This window comes from Macrobrachium nipponense, chromosome 19, assembly GCF_015104395.2.
Source record: "Macrobrachium nipponense isolate FS-2020 chromosome 19, ASM1510439v2, whole genome shotgun sequence".
Classification (NCBI taxonomy): Eukaryota; Metazoa; Arthropoda; class Malacostraca; order Decapoda; family Palaemonidae; genus Macrobrachium; species Macrobrachium nipponense.
In genome coordinates, this window is record NC_061088.1 from 58274891 (window position 1) to 58299337 (window position 24447).

A 24447-nucleotide genomic window follows, 5' to 3' on the forward strand; every position below is an offset into this window, starting at 1 on the left:
ACAACACTCCCAGCATCACCATCTCCTCCCCCAACACTACTCCCAGCATCCCCAACACCCCCAGCATCACCATCTCCCCCCTCAACACTACTCCCAGCATCCCCAACACCCCTAGCATCACCATCTCCTCCTCCAACACTACTTACAGCATCTCCAACACCTCCAGCATCTCCCCCCAAAACACCAACACCAGCAGGCCCTCTCACAAACTTACCTTTTGTCTTTTTCTTGGCATATATGCCCTTCTTACCCTTACCTTTACTCGCTATACTTACACCACCTGTTGCATCACCTCGAACAAACATACCAACAGAAGCGCCAACAGAACCCTTAACAATACCAGCTTCACCAACAGAACCCCCAACAACAGAAATACCAGCAGCATCAGAACTCCCAACAATAGAAATACTAGCAGCATCTCTCTGACACTTACATACTTTTTTCTTCTCTCTCTTGCCTCTCTCCCTGATGCTTAGGCCACTTGTTCCCAGTACTTCACCAACACTAATAGCGGCCTCTCTGAACTCTTTTTTTGTGTACCTGTAACACATTTTCTAATGCTACAACTCCTGGAGCCATTACCTCATCAACATCGCTCCCCTCAATTGTTTCATCAGCATCAGCATCAATCACTTTAGCATCGGAATCTTCTTCCTCCCAATCCAGACGAAGCAGTTCCATGGCTTGCTTGGTTGGGGTTAGGTTAATCCTACGAGCCTTCCAAGAAAAGTCATAGTCCATTAGATGTTCCTTATCTTGGCATCTTCTGGAGATTCAGAGCCCTGCCGAAACTCTAATCGTCTCTTATGGGATGCACTAACGTGTTTTCCGTTACTTTTACCATAAAAACTTTGCAAATGCATGTTGGAAAACTATTGTTCTTGCATGATGTAACCATGTCAACAACAGCTCGCATGTGGGTCACTGGGAGGGAAGTGTGGGTGTGATCAGCTGATTTCATTGTTAGAACTTTACTACGGCAGGGATTTGAGCATGCGCAGTACAGGAACTACTTTGCTGGCGTATTGATACCCGAGATACACGGTCCAAGGTATGATCTAGCCTATGGAAATCGCTACTTGTCTGAAAATTTTTTTAAAATGCCCCTACAACACGTACAAAAAATTTCTGTAAATTTTATGTACCACTATGTCAGTCGGATAGGAAGAGGGTAGGGTAATTTTACGTACTACTACGTCAATTGGACATGAAAGAGTTAAGAGGGCCTTCTGCACATAATCTTTCATAAATGGGTCTGGTTTTTTAAAGAGCCCTTTCTAAGGTGTAGGGGGTTGAGACCATTTCCACCCCAGTATGGAGGAGTTATGGAGTTCCATTTGACAACGTCTGTGAGAGAGAGAGAGAGAGAGAGAGAGAGAGTAATTGGTGGTTGGGTGGTTAACGACTGTATTAGCTTTTGGTGAGTTCTGGGTTGTCTGCTGTTTGAGATCAGAGTTCTGTGTTTTGAGTGAGTGTTTTTAGTCAGTCTTTGGTGAGAGCTGGTGACAGTTAGTAGTGTCGGGAGCAGTTATTTGAAGGCACTGGAAGTCAGTGAGTTTTGTGTGTTATTGACTTGTTATTTGGTTGTTGTTAAGTTAGTGTTGTTTGCTTAGAGTTGTTGTGCCTATGCTGTTGTGATTTTTTGTGTTGTTTGTGCAGTGGTCTTTTGTTGTGTTGTTGAGTTTTTGTTGTTATATGTGAGGTTGTGGTTGTGTTCCTTGGTTGTTTGTTGTGTTGTTAGGTTGTGGTTGTGTTCCTTGGTTGGTTGCTGTGTTGTTGAGTTGGGGTTGTGTTCCATGGTTGTTGTTGTGTTGTAGTTGAGTTGTTGGGCTGTAGCCCTTGGGTGTTGTGTTGTTGTTGGGTTGTGGGTTGTGGTTCTTGGCTGCGGTCTGTTGTTGTTGGTATCTCCGTGACCTCGAACAGCAGACAGCACAGAATAGCCTGGATTTGGGTAAGTACATGTGCTTTGAGAGTTTTTTGTTTTTTGTGTTTGAGTTTTTTTTTTTTTGTTTCTGTGTGTAGGTAGGTCAATTGTCCTGCATATTCTGTAGTGTAAAGAGGAAAGTGTGACAGAGGGTGGGTTGGCAGCTGGAGTGATTAGGTTAATGTAGGGGGGGGTTTTGCCACTTGTTTTTTAGCTTCTGATCCCGCCACACCAGTATGTTGAGAATAATGCTGTGTCCCCAAAGAGAAGACTTTCATTCCATTTGAAACTTCTGAAGTCGACCCCCGACCAACAAACCCCTTTTGGGATCCTCCCCTTCCTCTGCCTTTTCCCTTAATGGACATTCCAGGTGTTGCTTTTCCTTTTCCTCTATAAGCTGGTTTTTGGACCTTGTGAAAAGGTTTTTGTCCCTTTTGAGGGTGCTGTCCCTTCTGACTACCAACCAGTGTATGAGGAGAGCTATTGGAAGTGAATGGAGGCCTATAAGATTTTTTATCAAAACGTCCCTTTTTTTGATTTGTTAAGGGGTAATTTCTGGTTTTTCGTTTCCTGAAATCTTTTCCCAGTAGAGCATACACTGTGCAATTTTGTTGATGTGCTTGTTCTTTTATTTGAATCACAATAGACTCCTCAAACAGGTCTCGGCAGAAGGGATTAGACTGTAATAAGGCAGTCACATTGGGAAGTGACTTGTTGGAGTTTTCCAGTACCTCCATTCGCGCTTTTAAACGCCAGTCCAAAAATTCATAGAGAGCTTCCCATAATGTTCTCATAAGGCTTTTAGCCACAACTGCAAAAATCATCCTAGATTCCTCTGGAAGTCTTTCTGTGGCTACTTCTAAAAGTGAGGAAGTGGTTAAGACACTAAGGAGGTGGGTCCTAGCACGAAACTCTGATGCTGATGTACCTTCTGAAATCCTTCTCATTGGAGTACCAAATTGCTGACTTGCAATATCTAGGGGGAGCTTTTCCCTATCAAAGGGAAGTTGTAGCGTTGCCCATTCTTCGGTGGAGTTTCCTGAAACCGGGATAATCGAAGCAAATGGTTTTAGTTCTGCCAATGGTTCACGCTCTCTGGTTACTACATAATTCTGAAAATGTGTTTTCACATGATTTATGACTTTAAATGTGAAGGGGCAAAAGGCTGGCGGAACAAGGTGAGCCACCTGAGTCTTGTTCATAATGGCACTATAAATTCCTGTCCCATTTACCTGGTGAAGAGTTTCATCTACAGCTCTTAATGCCAAATTTCCAGCTAGGAGAACAGTTTCCTTTTGAGGCTTCTCCACATCTGGCACAGGTGGTATCAGGCGCCATTCAGTGTTAGGAAAGGCTGCCCTGTCCCTAAATTCAACATGTACTACTTCTATCATGGTCTTTCTCTCATTAATAAGATACTTACCATCCTGAGAGAAAATACACATTGAGGCATCTCGCCAAGGGTTATCAACATCAGAGTAGGATTTTAGAGTCTCTGCTAGATTTTGGTCATAAGACTCATAACTGGGACTGGCAATTTTGTTGGTTCCAGTTGGGTTAGCACTCTTACCTCTTGTTTGGGCAGCTTTGGTTTCATTCTCCCCCATTCTATTGCAAGATGCAGGATGTTTACATTTTGGTGTATCATTCAGTATGTCCATTATCTGTTGCCTTTCAGCAGCAAAAGCATCTTTGATGTCATTCATTATTTCCTTACGGAAGTGATCTAATACCACAAACTGTGTATCCCTTTTGGGGGAGCTTGCAAAACCTGATTGTATATCTACAGCTGAGCTGCAGCTGTCTGTTCCCCAGGGGGCAGAAGTCCTGGGTGAATTGCAAAAACCCTCTGAATTTGCTGTTATTTCCATTGGGTTCAGGTGGATCCTTATATCCCTCTTGGGCGCAGGATCCTGATCAGTTTCTGAAAGCTGCATGGGAGATTCACTTTCTTCTACAATGTTTTTCCCATGGCTGATTGACATCTGTGTCCCTGGTCCTTCTGGGTTCAGCAAGGTTCTTTCAGTATCAATGTCTACCTCAAGGTCTTTGAACACTTCACCTGTAGGTGAGGATTCCTCCAATTCCTCCTCAGGATGTACCTGGAGGGTAGCGGTGACTGATGTTATTGAGTTTGGGCCCGAATATGGAATGTCAGAGACGGGTTTAAATATATGTTTCCTGAGTTTTGGTGGATAGATATAATCTTCCCCTTCCTCACCTTTGCTAAACCCTGGGACCCATCGAGACAGTAAAGCGAGCAGTTTCATCTTTAAAGCTTGCTGCCTAGAGCATGCTACAATTCTTGCACCTATCAGGAACAAATTTGGCCTGACTGTTACAGGAACTATGCCTATGGCAGGTGGTATGGGCAATGCCCACTGGCAAAAATTGCACCTAGCAACCAGCTATGGGACACCTTAATTGAGGGTCATTTCTCAAGATGGCCCTGTAGGTAAAAAAACCAAGTTGTTATTAGAAATATTCTATTTTAGTATAAATTATTTTTAATAATTGAAAACTAAATATTAATGAGTAGTAGATACCATTTAAGTCAGTTTGACTAGTACATTCTGTAAATTATTTAGGCAATTCTGCGTACTAACTCCACACAGACTGTAAGGAATGGTCCCGTAAAAACAGAGGCCACTAGGGACTGGGGCGTCAAATGTCTTTTTTCTGTTTCTGATACTAGTCCCTTGGGGTAAAATAAACCCCTAAAAATAATGGTTAAATTTCAGTTATCAACTCAATTACTTTTAGAGAATTGTAATTTCCATAAAAATACTCGACACAGAGTTATAACGTAGATCTGCCTAAATCTGTGTTAACTCAAACCTTTTGAGGTTTAAATTACCTTTGAAGCCTTGTTTATTTTTATATTACTTAAACTTAGTCCTTATATATTGGTTATGTGTAGGTTTTAATTTCGATTATAACAGCACCCAATTCTATTAAAGTTAGTTTATGACTAACTATTTACTAACCTAAGCAAGTTTTCTATAAGGCTTGGGTTAGTATCCTTGGTATAATCTATTCCTACTGAATAAGGTTATGTTTTTACTTATTACCAACAAGATTTTTATGTGTAGCCTAATCGTTTAGTTAGGCTACATAACCAAGCTACTATTTACAGAGTCATGTAATTTTTTGAAATTTTTAATAAACTGGTTTATGAACCCATACACCCATACATAAACACATATACATGGCTAACTATTTACTAACCTAAGCAAGATTTCTATAAGACTTGGGTTAGTATAATTGGTGTAATCTACTCTTACCATATAAGGTTAGGTTTTGACTTATTACCAACAAAAACTTAATATGTGCCCCAATCGCTTAGTTAGGCTATATAACTAAGTTACTATTTTCTGGGCTCAGCTCGTGTCGGCCTATGAAAGGATCCTTAATATCATTCTTTCTAGGTAAAATTAATCTAAAATTACCAGAGAAAAACAAAATTAAGAAAATGTCAGTAAAACTGACTCGCTCACTCTTAAAAAGAAGTGTCGGTATGGCAATAGGGGCGAGTGGGAACACTACCACGAGACATTCACCAATTAGAACTTCCAATCAGAATCCCCACAAGAGAGAGCTGATACCAACAGGCGATGCGGCCGCTACTACTACTACTAGAGGACGCCACGGACAGCAGCGCCCCTAGCGGTCATCCTTAATTATTAGCGCCAGCGTTCGGACGCATTCTCTTTGTGCTTGTGCTATTTACGAGGAATTTTATCACCATTTATCATGGAACGTTCTGCCATCGCAACGGCTAAGTTAAGTGCCTCATAAGTAATGTTTTACTGTAATTTTGTCTTCCGGGAACCAGTATTTTCCTTCTAATAGGTCATATACGGTTTCCCGGTTGTCTCGTGGCGGCGCCATGCTGCCTCGTTAAGAATTCCCGGTCCTCCATACTGGGACTTCTTATACTTATTGGCTTACTATATTACGTTCATCGTTTTTTACATCGAGTTTTAGCTAGGTTAACCCCTTTACCATTTCTCTTAGTTTGGTATTTAGGGCTATTCTATGTTCCAGCCCAGCACCCCGGCTCTTGCTCTTCATCGTCTATCGCTGGCTCCGAGTAGGCTTCTGTTCCTCGGAACAGTTTGCCGCCTCCTGGGCTTCTTTTTCTTCTACTAAAGTGTCTTTTCCATCTTTACGATGTAAATTTATTCTATTTAGGGTGTTAGGCTAGCCTAGGTGCATGTCCCATGTATTGGTACAGCCTGGTTCACGTGGCCTTCCCACGGTTGTGTTGCTCGCGGCCTAGGCCACTTGCGGTCACGTGTTCCATCGCACCTCCCCTTCCCCTTCCCTCCCTACCAGGTATAGGGAGGCGCTGGGGGACCCCTTGGTTGTTATGACAACCTCAGTTGCCTTCCTCCCTTTCTCTCTGAGGAGGCCAGGGGTTCCTCCCAGCGGGGGGTATAGGGCGACCACTCATAGGGTACCGGGTCTCCGAGCGGGTAGTTGTTGAGACGGGGAGGAGTAGGCCAACCCTCCCCTCTCTCTCTCCCGCCGTGTTACGCCGAGACCCTCCCCCCCCTTCCCCAGTTGCTCAGCCACCTTCCCTTTCTATAACGAAAGGAGCCTTCCGTCGCAGCCGGGGCACCTTTGGTTATAGATTACTGGCTCCGCCAGCGGGCGGGGTGGTCACTACTAGTGGTCGGTTGCTTGCCTACTATATCCTTACATCTCTCCCCCGCTACCGGAAGGGAGCTTACTTCTTACCTGGGCACTCTTCTAGTAGACGGGTGGAGAAGGGTTTGATATTTTTGTTATTTTAAGGATATACCCTAATTTTACGATGTTTTGTTTAATTTTATTATTCATATGTTTACCATCCCCGCCATTATCCGTCGTGGTTCCCTTTACCACCACACCTGGTTGGATTCTATCACTTGTCTCCGCCGTAGCCTAGGACAACCAACCATTTTCTACCACACGTATTATGGCGGGGCTCTGGTTTAATCTAACTTTATCGCTCCGGCACCAGCGGAGCAACTGTTAGACTGTAAGTGTTCTCCTGATACTTATGTATCTTTCCACTTACAGGCTACCAACTGTTAGGTCCTGGGATGCAACGCGACGTTGTACGACCCCTGCGGCCACGATGAGTGCAGGTCTCACGCTCCATGTGCCACGCCGTACAACGACATGATCGTCTGGCACCCGGAAGCCTGCGCCATCTGCTACGACCTAGTCAGTCAGCTGGCGGAGGGGGTAAGTCGATTATAGACTTCTTTATCGTTTTACTAACAACTCTTAGGCATAAGTTTGTTAACCCCGTTCCGCCATTAGAAGCTCATCTCACCTTTTCTTTCAGGCTACTGGTGTGAGGGAGGTCGCCCTTGCTACCCTGAAAGCGTGGGTAGGCGGCTTTGGGAAGAACGCCGCCAAAGGCCAGCCTTACGTCCTAGACAAGAAGCTGGCCGTCCAGATCTTCCCCGCGGGCAAGTCAACAGGGTATGTTGACCCCTTGTCCGCAGCCCCCCTCATAGCCTCCATCCAGCAAGAAATGCAGCAATCTTTCGGGGTCGTAGCCACACAGGAGTCGGTCCCGGACGTCGCTACCCTGGACCTCAACATTGAGCCTATGGCGGTAGGGGCAGAGGATTTGTTGGTTGAGGTAGGTGTGTCGGGCGCCCAAGGTCTTTCCTTGGGCGCTCCTGGATCTTCTCCTGTCCCTTCTTCAAGCGCTTCTTTCCAAGGCTTTGTGGGATCTGAGATCCCTACCCGCACTCCAGCTCTCTCTGTACCCCCAAAGGTGAAGGGACAGAGAGAACCGAAGACCCTAGTTAAGACGGCTTCTAAGAAGTCATCTTCGTCTTCTTCGGCTAAGAAGTCTTCGACCTCTTACGCTGACGCGGTGAAGGCTAAGCCGAGCTCTTCTCACTCGAAGAGCTCTAGAAGCAAGTCTTCTAAGGAGAAGGCTCGCGCTCCCGCCGAGCCAATGCCTTCTCCGGCCTCCACCGCATCCACCCCGGTAACGCCGGTGGGAGGAGCGGGACCCAGCACCTTTGATCCCACTGCTTTCTCAGCAGTGGTGATGCAACAGGTGGACGAGATGGTCGGCTCTCAAGTCTCCGCCCTGGGGACAAAATTTGAGCAGATGTTCGCACAACTGTCGAGCACTCTGTCTCAATCGGGCCAGTCCATCCAAGATCTCTCTAACAGAGTTAGAGAGAATGAGGACCGAGTAGCTGGGCTCTCTCAGGTCCCCCTTCCAGTCTCCCCAGTGACAAGTGCTGGTATTTTCCAGCTTCCGCCATACGATTCACTACCAGCTTTCTCCATGGAGAACCCATGGAGAGTAGCCGCTTACGCTCCATTTAAGGATGGTATGATCTCTATCCCGGAGTGTGGAACTCGAAGGATTGAGGACTTCGAGTTTTATCCTCCGGGTTTGACGCAGCCTTTCATTGGATATGCTAGGCTGACCGTAACGGCTCTTACTAGGGAAGACAAGATCTCTAGGGAGAATGTTCTCTACAGTAGAGATCATGCTCAACGTGAATGGGTTCACTGCCTTGAGGACTGGGAGTGCACAAACACCAAGCTCCAGGCCTATAAGAGTCCTTTCACTATTTTTGCGACGGAAGAGGAGGCTTCTCTTCCGTTCGCTACAAAAATAGTAGAGACGACTCTTCAGGCAGTCCTCAAGGATGAGCCCATGCCACAGCTAAGGGAGGCGGAGTCTACTTCTCCGCTCTTCCCAGCTTTTGGAGAATTGTGGGAGAACTTGCCAGCCACGTTCACGCTTGGTAAGCTCAAACCGGACTGCGCCATGGACCAGTTCGGCGAAAAGCTCCCAAGGCTGCCTGATTCCTTGATTCAGGCAGAGTTCGACGCGCGAACTAGGTTTGGCAGGTCCCTCAATTCACTGATCATAACGGAGATGGCTGCTCTCTCGTAGGCCACGGAACCCCTGTTTAAGATCTTAGGCAAATCCCAGCTTCAGACCGTTCAGGCAGATGCTTTCGAATTCTTCCAAGCTAGGAGGAATTGCCGAAAGCATGTTCTGCAGGAGTGCACTATTAGGCACGAGCCTAATAGACTCCTGGCTTCTAGCATGTGGGGAGCGGATCTCTTTCCAGAGTCCGCTGTAAATGAAGTTCACCACGAGGCTGCTAGGCTCAACCAGAGCCTTAGAGCTAGGTGGGGTATTTCATCCAAGAGGAAGCAAGAATCCGCCCCCACTGCTGGTAAGAAACCAAAGAAGTCTGGTAAAAGGTTCCAGCCTTACCAGAAACACCAGCAACAGCAGCAATTTGTTCAGGCCGTCCCAGTTACCCAACAGGGACAACCTGCTACTTCTAAACAGAACCAGCCCATCCTCCTGCTGTCTCCCCAGTCACAACCTTCGACCTCCTACGCACTCTCGCCGGCCTTCAACCCTACGTATGAAGGTCAGAGCTACACTCCCTTTAACAGACCATCGAGAGGTAGGGCGAGAGGCTACTTTCGCCAGCGTGGCGCAGGAAGGGCGACAAGGAGCAAGCAGTTCAGGGGAGGGCGTGGTGGTCAACCCGCCCATCAACAATGAGGATCCCCAGGTAGGAGGGAGGCTGTTCCTCTTCCGTCACAGGTGGGGGTTCAGCAATTGGGCACAGAGCATAGTGTCCAAAGGATTGGGTTGGAGTTGGATCAAAGATCCTCCTCCAATCAAATCATTCCGCCAAATACCATCAAAGGAATTGACAGATTACGCGGAGGAACTCCTTCAGAAAGGAGCTATTGCGAGAGTCAAGCATCTAAAATTTCAAGGTCGCTTATTCAGCGTGCCAAAGAAAGGCTCAACAAAAAGAAGGGTAATCTTAGACTTGTCAAAGCTAAACTCTTTCATTTGTTGCGACAAGTTCAAGATGCTTACCCTCTTGCAAGTAAGGACCTTACTTCCGCGTGGAGCCGTCACATGCTCCATCGATCTTACAGACGCATACTATCATATCCCTATAGCCAGACACTTCCGCCCATTCCTAGGATTCAGGCTAGGAAATCAGATATTCTCATTCAAAGTGATGCCCTTCGGTCTGAATGTAGCCCCCAGGGTATTCACGAAAATAGCAGAAGTGGTTGTGCAGCAATTGAGAACTCAGGGAATCATGGTAGCAGCATACCTCGACGATTGGTTGATCTGGGCACCAACGGTCAAGGAATGTCTCAAAACCACCAAAAAGGTAGTTCACTTTCTGGAACATCTGGGGTTCCAGATAAACAAAACGAAATCCAGACTTACCCCGGAGTCTCGTTTTCAGTGGCTAGGAATCCAATGGGATTTGTCTTCCCACAATCTGTCAATTCCAGTGGCCAAAAGGAAAGAAATAGCAAAATCTGTCAGACAATTTCTCAAATGCAAACAAACATCAAGGAGAAGCCAGGAAAGAATTCTAGGGTCCCTTCAGTTTGCTTCGGTGACAGATACTCTCCTGAAAGCAAGGCTAAAAGATATAAATCGAGTTTGGCGATCGAGAGCAAACGCCAAATCTCGAGACAAGTTGTCAGTAATTCCACAGATCCTTCGCAATCAACTCCGTCCATGGTCAAAAGTAAAGAACTTAAGCCAAGCGGGTACCCCTTCAATATCCCCTTCCAGTGTTAACCATTCACACGGATGCCTCCCTGTCCGGGTGGGGGGGATATTCTCAGTTCAAACAGGTTCAGGGGACTTGGTCAGTTCAATTTCGCCAGCTCCACATAAACGTTCTGGAAGCAATGGCAGTATTTCTTACCTTGAAGAGACTACTCCCCCCGAAAAAGTCTCATCTAAGGCTAGTTTTGGACAGTGCAGTGGTAGTTCATTGCATCAACAGAGGAGGGTCCAAATCCAAGCATGTGAACCATGTCATGATAGCCATTTTTGCCCTAGCAAACAAACAGAAATGGCATCTGTCCGCCACTCACCTGGCGGGGGTAAGAAATGTGATAGCAGACGCTTTGTCCCGGTCAGTCCCCCTGGAATCAGAATGGTCCCTAGACGACCGGTCATTCCAGTGGATATGCCGGAGAGTCCCAGGTCTCCAAGTAGATCTCTTCGCCTCACAAGCGAACCACAAGCTTCCTTGCTATGTGGCCCCCAACCTGGACCCTCTGGCTTATGCCACGGACGCCCTGTCGTTAGATTGGGATCAGTGGAGAAAAATTTATGTTTTTCCTCCAGTGAATCTTCTCCTGAAAGTCTTAAGCAAGCTGAGGACTTTCAAGGGAGTAGTAGCTCTGATTGCACCAGACTGGCCCAAGAGCAACTGGTACCCTCTTCTTCTGGAATTGGGTCTCCGCCCTCAACGGATTCCCAATCCCAAGCTGTCACAATCAGTACAAATGAGGACTGTGTTCGCTTCCTCAGGAATTCTTCAGACCCTAACTTTATGGACTTCATGAAGTTTGCGGCTAATAAAGATGCTAATATTGATCCACAAAATATTCTCTTCCTAGAATCAGATAAGAGAGAGTCAACTATTAGACAATATGACTCAGCTGTTAAAAAATTAGCATCCTTCCTGAAAGAATCAAACACTACAACCATGACAGTTAATCTAGCTATATCCTTTTTCAGATCCTTGTTTGAAAAAGGTTTAGCAGCTAGCACTATTACTACTCATAAATCGGCTTTGAAGAAGATCTTTCAGTTAGGTTTTCAGATAGATCTGACTGAATCTTATTTCACGTCTATTCCTAAAGCCTGTGCTAGACTTAGACCTTCTCAAAGGCCCACTGCAGTTTCATGGTTCTTAAATGATGTCCTCAAATTAGCTTCAGATACTGACAACTCGTCCTGTACATTCATAATGCTTCTTAGAAAGACATTATTCTTATTAAGCCTAGCTTCATGAGCTAGAATTTCAGAACTGTCGGCTCTATCCAGAGATACGGGTCATGTAGAATTCCTCCCCTCAGGAGAAGTTCTACTTGCTCCGGATCGTAGTTTTTTGGCTAAAAATGAGGATCCTCTTGCAAGGTGGGCCCCTTGGAAAGTCATCCCACTTCCGCAAGACCCTTCTCTTTGCCCAGTATCAACTTTAAGAGCCTTTCTATCTCGTACATCCTCAAGATCCTCAGGTCCTCTCTTCATGAGAGAGAAAGGTGGTACTTTGTCAGTAAAAGGTATTAGACAACAAATCCTTTACTTCATTAAACAAGCCAATCCTAATTCATTTCCAAAAGCACATGACATCAGGGGAGTAGCCACCTCAATTAATTACTTTCAACATATGAACTTTGAGGATCTTAAAAAGTATACTGGATGGAAATCTCCGACAGTCTTTAAACGTCATTATCTAAAGTCCTTGGAATCTCAAAAATTTTCAGCAGTAGCAGCGGGAAACATTGTTTCTCCTGATACTGTATAGTAGTTGTAGTACAGATCCAGGTCTCCTTTCTACCTACCTCATCCAACATGCCTCACCCTATCGCCATGCTACTCGGATATCCTAGCCTTAGCCGCTGAAATCATACTAGTGGATTGTCCCTTATTTTTTTGCTAGGGACATCCACACTTTGTACTGATAATGTACTTCAGTGTTCCTACCCTTATTTTTATGCTAGGGTAGGACACAATGTGTTTGTATATTTTGTAAATAATTTATCTAAGTAAATCTATTTTGTTAAAATTACACTGCATTATTATAATTTACTATGTTTACTGTAATTTTAAGTACTTTACATTACTAACTTTCGTTTATATTACTGTTTAGAATAAGTTAGACTTAAGTACTTAGTTTATATGCTGTAATTGATTTACTTATATTATATCCCTCATTTTACAACTGCTTTTCATTTGCCCTTTTTTCCCATCTTGTCTGTTTCTCTGGTACTCTTTCATAGGCCGACACGAGCTGAGCCCAGAAAAGGGATTTTGACGTAGGAAAAATCTATTTCTGGGTGATTGGCTCGTGTCGCCCTATGAAACCCACCCTGTATTGTTTGCCCCCCCCTGCAGGACAAGATGTTTTTTAGATTAAGGATGTCCGCTAGGGGCGCTGCTGTCCGTGGCGTCTGTCCTCAGTAGTAGTAGTAGCGGCCGCATCGCCCGTTGGTATCAGCTCTCTCTTGTGGGGATTCTGATTGGAAGTTCTAATTGGTGAATGTCTCGTGGTAGTGTTCCCACTCGCCCCTATTGCCATACCGACACTTCTTTTTAAGAGTGAGCGAGTCAGTTTTACTGACATTTTCTTAATTTTGTTTTTCTCTGGTAATTTTAGATTAATTTTACCTAGAAAGAATGATATTAAGGATCCTTTCATAGGGCGACACGAGCCAATCACCCAGAAATAGATTTTTCCTACGTCAAAATCCCTTTACTGTCAAGTAATTTTTTTATTTTTTTCAATAATCGCTTAGTTAGGCTACATAACCAACTTTGTATTTACTGAGTCAGGTAATTTTTGAAGTTTTTTTAATAAAGTGCTTCATAAACTCACACATATATACATATATGCACATACATATACACATATAGGCTAGGATACTAAATCATAGCAAAACAGACATTTTTGCTAAGCCTCGAATAGTTTTAGCATGTTACATGACTGATAAACTAGCCTATTTAAAACCATCATACCAACACTAACCTTCATGTTAGGTTATTTTACCTTACAAGTAAATCAACACTTACTCTAAGCATAACTCAAGAGTGATAATTTGAATTACAATTTCAGCACCCCATTCAACAAGTTACTTAAAAACCACCACTTAACATGTGGCTCCGAGTTTTAGACTACTATTATATTTGGCACCTGTTGCCAATTTTACTAGCCTTAGAAAGGGATTTTGACAAAGGAAAAATCTATTTCTGGGTGAAGACCTGTGTCGCCCAGTGAAATGTACCTATAGCACTCATTTCTATGTATAGATAAATGCTAATTATACCAGAGAAAAAAAGCCATATAGAATGCCAGAGTTACTACCTCTGGATCAATCACCCTCATAGGGTGTCGGTATAGCATCAGGGGCGAGTGGAAGCCACTATCACAGATACTTTGCCAATTAGTTCTTTCCTCTCTCAAAATCCCCCGCCAGAGAGGTGCCGCTACAACGGCCACCTTCCACTCGTCACTACTACTTCTGCCAAGAATCCTCATTCCTGAAATAAGCACCCAAGCTTGGGCCAGCTAAAGGGTGGGGAAAGGAAAGATTGGGAGTAGTTCACTGGGCGACACAGGTCTTCACCCAGAAATAGATTTTTCCTTTGTCAAAATCCCTTTTCTGGGATTGACCTGTGTCGCCCAGTGAAATAGTAACAGAGAATTGGCCATACAAGCTTGGTAAATTGAGAGTAAAACAAAAAATCTTATATGAAAGGAAAAATTAAATTTTTCTTACAATCATTGTTTTAATAATCCCAGATAAGGATACTAAATACCAGGAGTAAATAACATATAAAAATATATGACAAAGTTCATACCATCATCAGGAAAATCAGCCCAGGTAATGAATATAATAATACATTAAATCAAACAAAAACTTCTTTCAGTTTTCTTCTGAAGATTGAAAAAGAAACCCACAAATTCAATTTGTAACTTGTTTACTTCTAAGTATTTACATTTAGTTTTACTCCACACTCGAGTACTTTCAGGCCCTTCTGTGGCCCATTCTCAAGAGATGTTTGGGATGTTAGCCTAACATCCCAAACATCTCTTGAGAATGGGCCACAGAAGGGCCTGAAAGTACTCGAGTGTGGAGTAAAACTAAATGTAAATACTTAGAAGTAAACAAGTTACAAATTGAATTTGTGGGTTTCTTTTTCAATACATTAAATAATGAACTATGTACAAGTACAGGAGTAGGTTGATAAGCAATCTGGTCTGTAACAAAAAGGCAAAAAGGGAGGGAATATAAGCGAGGCAGGTTGGTGAGAGGGAGTACCAGAAGGTAATTAATAGCAAAATCAATGATAATTAATAATATTCAACATTACAAAAAACCTAATTAGACTGTATCAGGGGAGACAATGTTCCCTGCAGCCACTGCAGAATATTTAAGGGCCTCTAGAGACTTTAGATAGTGGCGTTTAAATACTGTCGGAGATTTCCAACCCGTATATTTTTTGAGATCATCAAAGTTCATATGATGAAAATAATTAACGGAGGTAGCCATTGCTCGGATATCATGGACCTGAGGAACTGAATCCGGATTAGCTTGTTTAATAAAATAAAGAATTCGTTGTCTGATGGCCTTCAAGGAAATGGTTCCACCATTCTCTCTAATAAAAGGAGGACCTGAAGAATCATTAGAAGTTCTGTCAAGATAAGATTTTAAAGTAATAACTTGACATACTGATGGATCCTGTGGAAGAGGGACAATCTTCCACGGAGACCATCTGTTCTGAGGGTCTTCATTCTTTGCCAAGAATTTCAGACCCGGAGAGAGCAGAACTTCTCCTGACGGGAGGAAATCAACATGATTTGGTTTTCTAGAGAGAGCCGACAGTTCAGATATTCTGGCACCTGAGGCCAGGCTCAGTAAAAATAATGTTTTCCTGAGAAGGGTTATATATGAGCATGATTCATTATCAGTATCTGAAGCTAACTTGAATACGTCACTTAGAAACCAGGAGACCGTATGAGACCGGTTTACTGGTCTCAGACGAGCACATGCTCTGGGGATAGACGAGAAGTATGAATCTGATAAGTCAATATTAAAGCCAGACTGAAATATCTTCCTTACGGCGGATTTTGTCGTAGTAATGGTACTAGCAGCTCTTTTGTCTGATTCCACGAACAATTTTTGAGGAAGCTGACAGTCTGAGTTTGTACCACCTTTGGGTTGGTAATCCATCTGGGACGGAGTTTCAACTCTAGTAGAAGAGGAAACCAATTGCTCTTCGGCCAGTTGGGTGCTACCAGTGCTATCCGCCCTTTGAAAGATCTGAGTTTGTGTAAAACTTTCATCAAAAGGTTTATTGGCAGAAATAGGTAAATCTTCTGCCAATTGTTCCAGTCTATGGACATCGCATCTGTGACGTGAGCCAGAGGATCCAAATTGGGAGCCACATAACATGGAAGTTTGTGGTTGAACTCCGTGACGAACATGTCTACCTGAAGGCCTGGTATTTGTAGGCAAATCCAATTGAATGACTTTGTGTCCAAGGACCACTCCGATTCCAGGGGAGTTATCCTGGACAGTGAATCCGCAATGACATTCCGTAACCCTGCCAGGTAGATAAGTAGCTGAAGAGTGCCAATGATGTTTCATTGCCAACGATAAGATTGCTATCATCACGTGATTTATGTGGCTCAACTTGGAACCTCCCCTGTTTAGGCAGTGAACTATCACTGTACTGTCCAGGACTAGCCTGATATGAATATTCCTGGCCGGAGCTAGCTGTTTCAGGGTCAGGAAAATGGCCACTGCTCTAGGATGTTGATATGGAACTGGCGGAATACTGTCGACCACGGGCCTTGAACCTTCTTGTACTGAGAATAGCCCCCCATCCGCTCAGAGAGGCGTCCGTGTGGACTACCAGAGACGGCGGGGAAAATTGGAGTGGTACCGACTTGGAAAGACTCTTGATTGTCTCCATGGACGAAGTCTTTTCCTTAGTATCAGTGGAATCAAGGAGATTTTGTCTCTAAGTCTGCTGTTGGCTCTTCTCCGCCATACCCGATTGATGTCCTTCAGTCTGACTTTCAACAAAAGATCTGTTATTGAAGCAAACTGAAGTGAACCTAAAACTCTTTCTTGGGTACGACGAGAAGCCCGTCTGTTCTTGAGAAATTGTCTCGTAGCTTTCGCTATCTCTTTGCACTTGGTTGGCGGAAGAGATAGTTTGTGAGCGGTTAGATCCCACTGAATTCCTAACCATTGAAAGCGAGACACCAGAATGAGACGGGACTTTTCCTTGTTTATCTGGAATCCCAGATACTCTAGAAATCTTATTACTTTGGCTGTTGCACTGCGACATTCCTTGTTGCTGGGTGCCCAAATGAGCCAGTCGTCTAGGTAAGCTACTAGCATAACCCCCTGAGCTCTTAGTTCCTGAACTACTGTCTCTCCTAGTTTGGTGAATATTCTGGGCGCTATATTGAGCCCAAATGGCATGACTCTGAACGAGTGAGCCTGTCTTCCAAGTTTGAAGCCTAGGTAGGGAGAAAAGTTTCTCGCTATCAGGACATGATGATAAGCATCTGTAAGATCGATATAGGTGGTGACGACCCCACGGGGAAGTAAGGTCCGCACCTGCGAGATGGTCAGCATGCTGAACTTGTCGCATTGAATGCATGAGTTGAGACGGGACAAGTCCAGAATCACTCTTCGTTTGTGCGTGTCCTTCTTTGGCACGGTGAACAGATGTCCTTGAAATTTCAGGTGTCTGACTTTCTTTATTGCCTTCTTTTGAAGAAGGTCTGTCGTTGGAATTTGGTGGAATCTGACTGGTGGAGGAGCCCCTTTTATCCATCTCTACCCCAGACCTTTTGATACGATACTGTGAGCCCACGGACTAAAGGTCCAATGGTCCCGGAAGAGGTACAATCTCCCTCCTACCTGGAAAGGTTCATAGATTGGATGAGGTCTTACTTCCTCTGCCTCCTCCAGAACCTCTGCCTCTGGAGGGAGCTCTAGAACCAGCTCTGAGCCGGTAAGCACCTCTTGCTCTGCTTCCTCTTGCATGTTGGTTATAGCCTCGAAACGCCCCTTGGGCTTCAAACAAAGCGTTGAAGGCTGAGGACATCACGAAAGCAGCCAAACTCGAGGACTGTTGAGTTGGTTGACTCTGCAACAACACCAATTGTTGCTGTGGTCGTGCTTTAGAGGTCGAAGGTTGACCAATCTGGGAGACGGGAACTGCCTGAATCACCGTCTGTGTCTGAGGAGCCTGGAAAGACATACTTCCTGACCCTCTTCCTACCTTTGGGCTGAGGTCCGGAGGTTTCATAGAACTTCCTTTTGGAAGGAAGACCCCAGCGGACACAAAGGTTCTGATTAGCCATAGCAGCCTCACTGATGACACTGTTAACAACATCTTCAGGAAATAGGTTGGGCCCCCAGATTGCTGCTTTAATGAGCTTATTAGGCTCGTGTCTAATGGAAGCATCGGCAAGGACATGCTTCCTGCAGTTCCGCCTAGCAACCACAAAGTCATAAAGGTTACACTGAAAGGTCTGTAAGAGTGACTTTGTTAGAACCCGGAAAAGAGGTTCCTCAGAGTAGACAGAGGCCGTCAAATCCGATGTAGTAACAGAGTTGATCGACCTACTCAGTCTGCACCTGGATTCAAATTCCGCCTTTACCATGGCCTCCGGGATTCTGGGTAATCGTTCACTAAACTGAGTGGAAGCACACTCCGGATCGAGTTTGCCCACTGTGAACGTTTCTGGAGCGCCCACCCAGCACTCCAGATCTCTGGGAAAGAGCAGAGAGGTAGGCTCTGTCTCTCGAAGCTGAGGCATCGGCTTCTCCTCCATTCCGGCCTGCAGAGTTAACTCCGCGATCTTAGATGTGCAAGGGGTTGGGATGTTATCCCTCACCATGAACATGGTGTAGCAACCCTTGTGTGGCGTCAGTCTAGACTAAGTGTTGATGTACTCCCATTCTTAAAGGGTGCGGACCCATGCCGACTGTGCCTGGTCCCTAGGATAAATTACTGTTTCCTTTGGGACCCTGTCTACCCTGACTAATGCTTCCTCAGCTAACTGAGCGAAGCCTGGGAAGGGAAATTGGGGGTCCGCCGGGAAGAACTCGTAATCTTCCATCGGACGGGTTCCACAGCCTTCAATCATCAGCATGCCATCCCAAAAGGGGGCATGCAGAGCCAACCGCCATGGGTTGCTGTTCTCAAATGGCGGAAGCTTAGAGGCATCCGGCACAATGAAGGACTGCTGTGTGCCTCCGGACTGCATAAGTCCATCCAGCAAACTCTCCTGGACCTGTAGTCTCTGAGCCAGAGACAAGATGGACTGACCCGATGTCTCCAAGCTCGAAGCGAGCTGAGAAGACATCGACTGTAACCTTGAGTCCACAATATTGCCCATCTTCTCCATGAGAAGATTAGCAAAGGCCTCAAGGTCAAAGCCGGACTCCGTAGGTCTGGCTTCAGATACCTTAGCTCTTGACCCCTTAGGCGGGGGAGTAGCTTTAGCCAAGGAAGTCATAGGCGTAGGAGCCAATGACGACCTGGCGGAACTCGTTGGAGTAAGGTTATTTGGTCTGGTAGTCCTCTGCAGAGTCTTCTTCTTCAGGGCTTTTACCTTGGGGATCACGGAATCAGACCTGTCCCCAAGGTTCCTGGACTTTGAGAAGCCCTGGAAAGAAGAGGAAGAAGACGGAGTAGGACTGAAAGAAAATTATTTCTTTTTGACAGATCTAGAACTACCGCTACCTGCCTCACTTACTTCCCTACTTTCTTCCTGCGCGTCGACGGTCATGGGTTCAAGATGTATACTGATGGCCGCCACCTCTTCCGCAACCTCCTCCCACAAGGCGTCTTGGTCTTCCGGATCTTGGCAATAATAGGGGCCGCCACATTTCTATTTACTGCCGAAGAAGTCCTTGCATTCGGATATACTAGCGAACAAAGCTCCTCCGACAGTACATAGGGGCATCCGGCAGCAACATTCCTGACAAAACCTCCAACCCAGGTCCTTAGGGTTGTCAACGAGGAGGTTTTGAGCGCCAGAGGAGTCTGTAAGAGAGGACGAAATCAGATCCTCCAGTGGCAGAACGTGTCATATTTTCAAATTTATATATATGTAAGGATATGTCATACAAAATAGTCAGGGCTTTCACCTTGGGGAGAACATTACCAAGGTGAAAATGGTACCTACCGACTTATCAGTCACATACTCCAACAAGGAGTAGCAAACTTCACAGCCGTCCGGGTGCCATACCAAAAGGTTATTGATGTCCACCGCACAACTGGCATGAGAACGGCAGACCTCATGACCACACGGTTGTTGGAGAATGGCTGAACACCCCAACGCCTGACAGCGTACCATCTGTAAGTTAAGATTGGTACATGAATATCTTCAAATAGTTCCGCCGGAGTAAATTCCGGCGGTATGTTTACACTTAGACTAGTTCTACTAAAACTCACTAAAGGTAAACATCAACTGTTATAATTTTACATTACGTAAAAGCTCTGATTGTCTCCGCCTGCTCCGGAATCCATAATCTCGGTATCGCAATAGCTATGACCGGCGGAGTTGGCCTGATACGAACAGAACAGGGAAACAAGGTAAAACCTAAGCCTGAGTCTGAACACACCGGAGTAAGATAGCAATTCCAAGTCCATTGGAGACGCATTTCCTAAGCCTAGTTCTGCCCCCACCGGAGTGGGGAAAGCAGCTATAACAACAAAAAATACGGAAAACAGAGCGGCGTGAACAGCGGTACGCAGAACTCCGGCGTATAAAATTCTGGCGCATGTGATGGTAGACCACACCTCACCGGAATAAACACAGGCCTGGAGCCATACCAACAGAGACTACATAATCTACTAATCCTTAATCTCCCCTGACTAATCCCCCAAAACGGTGCTTGATGCTCTAGCTGCTGTTCACCGGTAGGGTTACTTGGTCAGCAAGCTAACGAAGCACTGCTGGAATGAGTCTGGAACGGAAGGAATGCCTGGAGGAGAAAGGAAGACTAGTAATCACCTGGCAACAGCAACTGGTCAGGTGATTCCCACCCTCCGAGAAGCTGTGAAGTAGCCTACTACTAAAGGGGTAGAAGGCGGCATGCGAACTGACACCCTAAAGGAGGTAACAGCCAAGGCTATTCTTGCAAATTTTATTGATAAAGAATTATTGGAAGGTCACGACGAATAAAGGCAAGCCCATCTACGAGCCTCGCCTAACCTTCCACAATCGGATACAACGATCTGGTGAGGTAGGCCTTAATAGCGCCTACTAGTACGTCAAGAAAGAGGACACTCTAGGGCCTAACCTAACCCTACAAAATCGAACATATCGACCTGGTCAGGTAAGACAGGCCTAGCACCTACATTTACGTAACAAGAGAGGAACTCTCTAGTGATGGAACACCCTCCAAAACCAATGTATCAGTCTGGTCAGGTAGCCAGGACTAGTACCAACTATGGGTAGCGAGTAGCATTCTCAAGTGCCTAGCCTACCCTCCAAAACCTAGGCCTAGATCTGGTCAGGTAGGCTAGGGCTGGTTATAATCGTGTGGGACTTCCAAACTAACTTCATCAAAATAAAATTATTATACCAATATAATATTAAAATAAGATAATACAACAAATACCACATACACAACATGCATGTGCATAGCGGATGGATGAGGGCTTTCCTTTACCTCCAAAAATAATAACTGGCGTAGTACAGGCGGTCCCCGGGTTACGACGGTTCCGGCTTACGACGTTCCGAGGTTACGACGCTTTTTCTTAAATATTCAATGGAAAAATCCGTCCTGGGTTACAACGCTTGTTCCGAGGTTACGACGCTGACGCTTCCGACGCTCCGAGTTAACGACGCTTTTAAAAAACTCATACTATGATAAAAATCCTTTATAGTTTAGCACAGTATATTAATAAAAATAAGTTTCTGGTTAGATTACAACAAAAATTTTGAGGTTTGATGATTTTCGACACTTTTTATGTCGTATTTTTCTATGATTTTTAGTGATGCCTCATATGTGGAACTAGTTTCCGAGCGAATGAATACATACTAGCTTGCGGTGAGCAAAGTTTACATATAACAGTCCAAAAGCACAAATAATGAAAAAAATCATTGCTTGTTTCCAGTAATAATAACAAAACGAAGTTTCTGGTTAGATTACAACGAGAGAGAGAGAGAGAGAGAGAGAGAGAGAGAGGTGTCTTCCGACGCTCCGAGTTAAGGACAGAGAAGTGTTCGTTTCATTAAACAGCCTCTGACTCATGCCAGTAAATGTTTTGTTGATACTAATAATATAAGCCTATTTAAAGATACGTTTACTTTAATTAGTCTATATGATACGTAAATAGTAATCAACTGTTCTTGTAGCCCTCAAGATTTGGCAAAATCAAAGTATCCAAAGAGAGACATTATCCAGTACACTGGAACCTTGACATACGAATTTAATTTGTTCCGTTACCATCGTCGTATATCAAAACAGTTGTATCTCAAAGCATTTTTTCCCATTTAAAATAATGTAATATGTATTAATCCGTTCTAGCGGTATGAAACCACACCTAAACACAGCTAAATTACATATAATATACACAATTTATACACAAATAAACGAGTAATAACACACATAATGATAAAATAACAGCAATGTGATAAATGATAATAAATGTTAATAAAATCAATTAAAAAAAAAGAAAGGAATTTTACTTAACACAACGAAAGATGACGTGAGGCCAGCAGGGGGAGGAGGTATGGAAGGGTGGCAGGGAACGATTTGTTCTCTTTTTATTTACGTATGTACACTAATAACTACGTAATAAACACAAATGAAATAACATTGCTAAACTAATTTTTATTTTTTTATTTTAATCAGTTTGTAGTTTAGAAATAATGGTGATGCCTTTGGAAGGTTTTATGCTTTGCTATAATTTCATGTTTTGCTTCCATCGAAATCATTTTCTTGGGTTTTTTCTTATCACCTGCTTTGTCTTTAGCTTTGAGACCCATGGTTAATAATAAAATAGACAAAATAACACGAAAAATAGGTGCAAATACAACGAACTAAACAACGACGTGTTAACATGCAGCACCAACAAACAAACAGACTGAACGCCATTCATCGGTCGCCTATACAACTAACACTCATCGCAAAAACATATCTCAAATATTTCGTTGTATATCAAAGCTTATATTTTCGCAAATTTTCTGTTGTATCTCAAAACATTCGTATATTAGGGCAATCGTATGTCAAAGTTCCAGTGTAATTTGATCAGAGAGAGAGAGAGAGAGAGAGAGAGAGAGAGAGAGAGAGAGAGAGAGAGAGAGAGAGAGAGAGAGAGAGAGAGACGCCTTGGCAACAATGGTCACCGTCTCGGGGATTGACGTAACATTTATTTTCTGAACAGATAGGACAGAGAAGTGTTCGTTTCATTAAACGGCCTCTGACTCATAGCAGGAAATGTTTTGTTGATACTAATATATAAGCCTATTTAAAGATACGTTTACTTTAATTAGTCTATATGATACGTAAATAGTAATCAGCTGTTCTTGTAGCCCTCAAGATTTGGCAAAATCACTCCAGGTTGTACATAAAACTTCAAGAATGTAGTGTCACCAGAGGATTACAATAGTTTTTACCTTCAAGAACCAACATTCTTTTATGAAAATAACTCCAGGTTGTACATAAAACTACAGGAAACAACATGTAGTGTAACCAAAGGATTACAAGTAAGGTTTTTATAACTTTTTATTAGTTTAAGACATATTTCCAAGCGTCGTTCCGGCTTACGACGATTTTCGGCTTACGACGCGTCTCAAGAACGGAACCCCCGTCGTAACCCGGGGACTGCCTGTACTTGGCTAGATAGCCTAGCTCGCTTCCACCACACTACCACGCATGACAGATGAAATAAAACAGCACTCTCATGAGGAAACCAAATCGCTCATGAAGGACGATGACTAACGAGGGAAACCCTCTAAATAAGGCCGAAAATGTAAAGGTTTCAACCGTGATACATAAGCCTATCGGTACACATCAGGAGCGAAATGGTAAAACTTCACGACAACAGTAGCACTTACTGTGATGTGCATTACTGGTGAATTAAGATGTTCATCGAAAAAATAAATTAAAATAAAAAATTAAAAAGTTGAAAGGCTGAGTAACGCAGTACCTTGATGTAAACATGGTGGCTCCCTGGATGAGATACGCACCATGCAAATATCTCAACTAAAAACTTCTCAATTAAGGACAAACTGTTGTCTAACAGCGTTCAAAGTAAAAAATAATAATATACTCAACTTAGATGAAAATGCTTCTTGATGATCACGAGACATATTGATAAAAAATAACTCAAAGGATCACAGGGAAAAAACACCTTGATTGCGTAGCGAGTGCTATAAAGGAATGTGGATTCTTGGCAGAAGTAGTAGTGATGAGTGGAAAGTGGCCATTGTAGCAGCACCTCTCTGGCGGGGTATTTTGAGAGAGGAAAAACCTAATTGGCAAAGTATCTGTGATAGTGGCTTCCACTTCCCCATGATGCTATACCGACACCCTATGAGGGTGATCGATCCAGAGGTAGTAACTCTGGCATTCTATATGGGTTTTTTCTCTTGTATATTTAGCATTTATCTATACCTAGAAATGAGTGCTATAAGTACAATTCACTGGGTGACACAGGTCAATCCCAGAATTACATATTTTAGGCTAACAACTTTGATTAATAGTGTTAGTAAGGGGTTCACTACTTACCACTAGGAATTATCTGGCTTGGTTTATTTCGGTCATACTAAATAAAATGATGTAGCCTGTTTATCTACTTCTAGTTACTTATCACCAAAAAATTAAGTAAGTACTTAGGGTTATCTAATCATCTATAAGATATACTATCTTAGGTTACAGGCTAAATTAATAATACAATATGGAAAAGGTCTTTAGGCATA

General features: G+C 43.9%; 2 protein-coding genes across 4 annotated transcripts in view; both read right to left on the reverse strand.

Moving 5' to 3' along the window:
• LOC135217351 (WASH complex subunit 4-like) overlaps positions 1–24447 on the reverse strand; it is a 953363-nt gene that overhangs the window by 502318 nt on the left and 426598 nt on the right. The window lies entirely within an intron of this gene.
• On the reverse strand, positions 434–24325 carry LOC135217367 (uncharacterized). The gene is made up of 2 exons (XM_064253214.1): positions 24257–24325; positions 434–4373 (listed from the first exon to the last, which is right to left on the reverse strand). Exon 2 carries the CDS (start codon positions 4192–4194, stop codon positions 2098–2100), a length of 2097 nt encoding a protein of 698 aa, XP_064109284.1. The 5' UTR covers positions 4195–4373; positions 24257–24325; the 3' UTR covers positions 434–2097.

Coding starts and splice junctions, on each gene's coding strand:
- LOC135217367 (XM_064253214.1), bottom strand. CDS start 4,194: ATGAAACTGCTCGCTTTACTGTCTCGATGGGTCCCAGGGTTTAGCAAA.